The sequence below is a fragment of the Sinocyclocheilus rhinocerous genome, unplaced genomic scaffold (genome assembly GCF_001515625.1).
Source record: "Sinocyclocheilus rhinocerous isolate Xijiao unplaced genomic scaffold, SAMN03320098_v1.1 scaffold503, whole genome shotgun sequence".
NCBI classification, from domain to species: Eukaryota; Metazoa; Chordata; class Actinopteri; order Cypriniformes; family Cyprinidae; genus Sinocyclocheilus; species Sinocyclocheilus rhinocerous.
In genome coordinates this window covers 818,757-825,385 of record NW_015643185.1, presented here as the reverse complement: position 1 = coordinate 825,385, position 6,629 = coordinate 818,757, and the positions used below count along the sequence as shown (strand labels likewise).

The 6,629-nt window shown below is 35.3% G+C and overlaps 1 protein-coding gene across 1 annotated transcript in view; it reads left to right on the top strand.

The window, feature by feature from the left end:
- LOC107757130 (protein kinase C eta type-like) overlaps positions 1 to 6,629 on the top strand; it is an 18,411-nt gene that overhangs the window by 10,086 nt on the left and 1,696 nt on the right. Inside the window, exons 10-13 of the mRNA XM_016574520.1 lie at positions 2,391 to 2,545; positions 3,342 to 3,480; positions 4,452 to 4,640; positions 6,362 to 6,508. Of these exons, the coding sequence (XP_016430006.1) occupies positions 2,391 to 2,545; positions 3,342 to 3,480; positions 4,452 to 4,640; positions 6,362 to 6,508 (630 nt within the window). The remainder of the gene's footprint in view (positions 1 to 2,390; positions 2,546 to 3,341; positions 3,481 to 4,451; positions 4,641 to 6,361; positions 6,509 to 6,629) is intronic.

Genomic DNA, 6,629 nt, shown 5'->3' with positions numbered 1-6,629 from the left:
GTGTGTGTGTGTGTGTATATATATATATATATATATATATATATATATGTATATAATAGGGCTATAGAACCCTTGGTATATTCTGTTCTTTAAATGAGAGCATGTAGTTTTCACCTCATCAGTAGGGGGCAGTAGAGAATTAAGCATCAATATGTTATGTTGGTTCAATTCTACTTTGCATTTTCTGTGTATGTGTACTTTCTCTCTTTGTGTGTTGTGAGAGATCAGAGGTCTGCTATGTTCTGCTTGCGTGTTTTGCTTGAAGCCTTTAGAATAGAGAGGTCAACACTGAATCCCGTAATGTAGCTTTTACAATCATACAGACCCACCTGAAGCACACAAACTGTAGCATTTGTAAGACTACATTGTTTGATTTAATTACTTTACCTTGAGTGTACGCAAGGTTTTAAAAAATGCGCACACACACACTGATTGCAAAAGGATTTGAAGACTTTCATGTTCAAGTTTTCATGTTCAGTCCAGCAGAACAGATCCGACATGATGACCTCTCTGGATTTATTACTGCAGAGTCCACATGAACATGGATGTGCAGGAACATCCTCAAGGTCTCGCTGCCAAATGTACAGTGTGTTTGTAATGAGGAATGGAATTTATGAACCGGTGTGTCTCTGCTCCTTCACAGCCCTGACGCACGCAATCAATCTCTTAACCCTCCACACGTGAGCAACATACAAAGCACACTCATGACCCTCTGGGGCTGGGTTAGGTTAGATAGCACCACAACGGGGTGGTAAAAATCAATGATCTCAGAGGGCCTGAGGTGTGTGGCACTGTTGCTGAGTGAATGTGCGTGTTTGTTAATGTGATGGACTTGGTCATTAGTGGATGTGCCATGGCGCTTTGATGGTCCAAATCTTGTCCACTTATCTCATTCTGGTGAAGAGCCGCTCGCTTGGACAGGATGTCACTGATGAAAAGCAGTTTTTTTTTTTTTTTTTTTTTTACATGTCATTTAGGGAAGGATACATTTTAAATGGAACATACCACAGTTAAAGGCCTTCACACTGAATGTGAAAATTCGGCGCGATGACGCTTTTGAATCGGAACAATAGATCCCTATTGGACTGTTCACACCAGGCGCGATCATTCGCGGCGCGAAAAAGCAGGATTTTTTTTTTCGTCCTGTGTATCTTTTGTCTGCCTATTTTAGAATCAAAATCAAATTTAGATCACAATCGGAAGTTATTACAAGCACGATTGATGATGGTGTAACCACTGTAACGTGGGTTTTAAGCAAAAACATTAATAATCACATACATTTTCAAGTGTAGCTTGATGCTAATTGTACCTCTAATTATTCTGGTAAGCATTATAGATAGTTTGTTTCTCTGGTGTAGAATCAAACTTCATTTTAACTTTATCAGATTGGTATGGAAAAATTTGGCAGTCTCTGTGAATGTTTGTAAAGAAGAAATGCATAAGAAATTAGTCCAGAAGTATTAGTATTACCCACATAGCACTAACCTTTAATTTTGCTCTTGGACACAAATGTCACTTTTCATCTGAAAATAAATATGACTGTTATCAATTATCCATTATGACTGGAAATTCAGCTAAATTGTCAAAATAGTTTATTATTGTATTATAATAATTACCATAATATTAATTAATGCAATATTTGGTTTAGCATTGTACATTTGGTAATATTTGGTAATAAATAATAAATTACAAAAAGAAAATAGTTAAAATGATGTTAGATGTATTCTGCAATAATAATCAAATAACAATCAGTGTAAGTTGACCATGGTGGGCTTCCTGTCCCAGAGGTTGGGCAAAATGGCCTTCTTTCATGATTTTCTTCTATAACAAACGAATATATTGGATTATGCATCATCATACTATACCTGCTAAAGTCATCTCTAAATATGGTACAGTTTTGCAGTAAATGCACACTGTTCTGTGGGCATCTTCCCCCATCTTACTCTGAATATTTCACTACTTAAAATCATTGCATTTCTCAAGAGCTTGTGTCCTGTTTTGTGTGCAGCATGTATCGCACGGTCAGTAAACCGACTGTGGGTGGTCCCTGGGTGTGCAGTCTGAGTTTGATGCATTGGCCGTGCTGGACTTAAACAGAGACTTAGGGCTGTCAATTCAAACTTATGATGCACTTCGTTTTAGATCACCTTCCAGCTCTCACAATCCCATAATCCTGTGCTTCCTGCAGTCTTCTTTGCTGACTAAACAGTATTTATGTTTCTGCTTTGTCTGCCTCTCCCATGAATCTTCTAATGGCTGTGACATGCTGGGTTAACTGTCTGGTTGGTTAAAAGACTCCCTGTAAGGAGCCGAATTTCCTGATGTTAAAGATGGTAATCTAGTATTTGTTGTTGTCTTTTAAATGAATCTTTATCTTAATTCTTTCACAGGACCGTCTGTTTTTTGTAATGGAGTTTGTGAATGGAGGAGATCTGATGTTTCATATTCAGAAATCGAGAAAGTTTGAGGAGAACAGAGCCAGATTCTACACAGCGGAGATCACATCTGCTTTAATATTCCTCCACAGCAAAGGAATAATATACAGGTTAGACAGACAAATGCACTTAAGACAGAAATTAAAAGGATATTTAATTCAAAATGATAATGCTGTTACCATTTAATTCCCCTTATGACGTTCTAAACACGTTTGACTTTCTTTAATGGAACATTAAAGGTGAAGTCAAATGAGTTTAGAACAACATGAGGGTGAGCAAATGATGATTGAAATTTAGTTTCTCGGTTGAACTATTCCTTGTGTGTTTTCTCTACGTTCTCTGAAGTGTTTTCCTTACTCTTCTCTTTTTAATTGCCACTTCCGTGTCCTCTGAGGTTTATTAACACTGTGAGACTAATTCTTGCCTCAGCATTTCCATTATTACAAACCTTTACCACATAGATCTTTAAAGCTGCAGTGTAATACTGGTTAACAGCACTGGCACTGAAGGAGAGAGCAAAAAATCAGGTGGAATATACGTCAATTCTGTTGCAATTTTTCTGGACAAATGGCAAAATATCAGCATTCATGCAGTTACTGTGGACTGAATGTGAATGTATGACAAAGTATAAGCATTATTTTGAATGTGTGTGTCAGAGGCAAGCAATCATTATGACATGAAGTGCCATTTGTAATTTTTCTTTAAAAAGATTATAATGCAGGTTTTCATGCAGAAGTGGTTTACCAAGCAAATAAAAAATATTAGCATACATAAATCTTGCTCTCGCTCTCTCTCCATCTCTCTTTCTCTCTCTCTCTCTCTCTCTCTCTCTCTCTCTCTCTGCCATAATGGCCATAATGGACTGAATCTGGGCATATTGTTATATGTGTATGTGTATTATTTCAGGGATCTGAAGTTGGATAATGTTCTGCTGGATAAGGATGGTCATTGTAAACTGGCTGATTTTGGCATGTGTAAGGAGGGAATGTTTGAGGGTGTTGTCACAGGAACCTTCTGTGGAACCCCAGATTACATTGCTCCAGAGGTGATTCAAACACTCCACCCCATTCAAACACACACTCAACGGCAGTCTAAAATACACACAAAATTATGCATCACAAAATTCTAGAAGAATCAGAAGTGTTATGCTGCATTCACATTGTGTCAGATTGACTTTAAGCATGAGCAGCCAACTTCCAGTCACATTCACTGAAATTATTAGTTTCAACACCGAAATGGATCAATTTTTGATTTTGATGTTGATAACAAATAAAAATATTAATTATTACAAATATTTAATACATTAATTTACAGTTCAATCAAATAAAAAAAAGAAATAAAATGTACATTTTAGATAAAAAACTTATTTTATTTCAGTTGGTTGCCAAGGCAATATTTCTATATTCCATGTTTCCATTAACTTTTTTTTTAGATTAAGGTGAAGTATTACAATTAATAATGAATTAATTTTAAATAAAAATATTTTAATCAATTTAAAGCTAAACAGAAATAAAAAAAACTAGCAATTGTACTATTACTATTAAATTATTAAAAATTTAAATTAAAGTTGAAAATATAAGCTAATTCAAAATTGATGTTTCCATTAACTTTTTTTTTAGATTAAGGTGAAGTATTACAATTAATAATGTACTATTGTTACTAATGTACTATTAATAATTGTACTATTACTATTAAATTATTAAAAATTTTAATTAAAGTTGAAAATATAAGCTAATTCAAAATTTTAATAAGTACTATAATAGCATATAAATAATACTAAAATAACTCGTCTTTCGCCTGTTTTTTTCAAAATATATAATAGAATAGAATAGAATAGAATAATATTCAGCAATGTTGTAGTAATATTGTAGATATAAACTGCTTCTATTGGTGTCTGTTAGTTTTAGATGAAAAGATAATCTATGGAAGTGTGTGATCAGTGTGGAAGTGTGTGTGTGTGTGTGTGAGAGAAAGATAGCAGGATGTCCTAAATTTAATTTTTATATGGTAATATAGATCCTTCAGGAGATGCTGTATGGGCCGTCGGTTGATTGGTGGGCTCTCGGTGTGCTACTGTATGAGATGTTATCTGGCCATGCCCCCTTTGAGGCAGAAAATGAGGATGACCTTTTTGAGTCCATCCTGACTGAAGAGATCATCTACACGTCCTGGCTTAGCACAAATGCCGTGGACATACTGAAAGGGGTGAGCTGCTCAGTTTTCACTTATGAATTGACTTGAATGGAGTGGTGATTGATTGCTTGTATGTCCTGATTGGTGGGAGGCATATGGTATGAATTAAAGTGTCAGTTCATGCAACAATGAACATCAGTAAACAGTAAATACCTCCCATCTGATCTCTCTCTCTCTGTTCCTCATGCTCTTCACCTCTCTTAAATAACTATATTTAGCCTCGATCCACAATCCACTGCTACCACATGACTGTAGCTAAAAATAAAACCCTTCACATCAAATGTACACATGCACACAACCCCCTGCTCTTATGGTGATGATACACAGGAAACTTTTTGAGCAATGTTGCCGGGCAATGTTGCCTTCAATGTGCAACCAAGGTAAGACACAGGGCCCACGACGATCTAATGTATCCAGATAGAAATTTGTTGCCCATTCTCAATGGGAAGTGCCCAAGCAACATCTCTTGGCAACATTGCCCGGAAACATTGCTCTGTGTATAGACCTTTAATCTATAGTGTTTGCTTTCACTGTGAAGAATAGTGGTATACCGGTAATAATCCTGAAGATGATTTTTCCCCCCTTATAGCAATGTGCAGTTATTGAAGGACCAATAAATTCCCAGTTGAATCTGGAAATTCAACAGCAGAATGTCATGATATTTGCCTGAAATCCTTAAACCTGGGTCATCCAACATGACACTGACCTACAGCAGTCAAAGAATAGATCAATAGAGTGGCTCAAAAGCATTCTATTTTTGGAATAGCAGACCTCATTCCTGTTGCACAGCTGTGGTGTTATCATAGACAGATCAGAAATATACACGAACCATTGTAAGAAACAATAGACAATATATCATACCAGTTATCTGCCAATATTGCTTTTTTTTTTTATTTTTTATCAGCATCGGCCATTATTGGATATTTAATTATACATGAAAATTTCCCCTATATTTTTACATATAGATTACTTTTGCTATTATATAACACTCTTGTGAAATTAATCTTTAAAAACACTTTGTTGTAACAATTTTTCATGTGTATTATAATATTGTGATGCCTAAATTCAATTGTAACATTTATTGAACATTTAAAATGATTGATTTTAGTATTTTATTTATTTATAGAAATTAGTTTGGAATTATAATATTGGCTATAACATGAACATAACTATTGGCTTATCTGACAGGATTTTAAAATTGTTGCATCCCTTGTTTTTTTCTGTAAAACTGGATGATCCCTCAAAACAACGAGTTTGTCAGTGTTGTTCAGAGTTGATGAGGTATGGTAGCCAGCTGTGCTTCCTAATGGGTGTCAGATTTACCCGGAGAGAGTGTGTATTTGTGTGTACATGTGCATGTTTGTGTTTTAAACAGTTATAGAAGGAGGGCAGGATTTGATTTGATTTAATCTGATTTGGTTAAATTTGATACCACGCATTGATACTTTCGACACAACCTCCCACAAGTGATTGCGTGTTATGTTATACACATTCTCATAGGAATTGAGTCTGATTATTGACGTGACGTACTGTAGGTTTAATTTCTGTATGGAGATTTGATAGGATTCACAACATTCAATACCTTTGGGCACTTTCATATTTTTGTTAGTGTATTCATTTGAAGTAATGTAAACTGATATATATATGGTGTGTATTAGTTTTCTGCGTGTAAAAGTAGATGAATGTTTGACAGACATATGCATGACATCATGTTTTGGTTTTATTTTTCTCAGTTTCTGACAAAGAATCCATCCCGTCGTCTGGGTTGTGTGGCAGCAGAGGGTGGAGAGACCGCTGTAACCAGTCACCCATTTTTTACTGGTATTGACTGGGACAGACTTAACCAGCGAGAGCTTGAACCACCTTTCAAGCCCAGAATTGTGAGTTTAAAAATATATGTTAAATAAATAAGTCTGTATGTATATAATTATATATTAAAATTCTTTGTAAATGTAAATGCATGTGTGTGTGTGTGTGTGTGTGTGTGTGTATATATATATA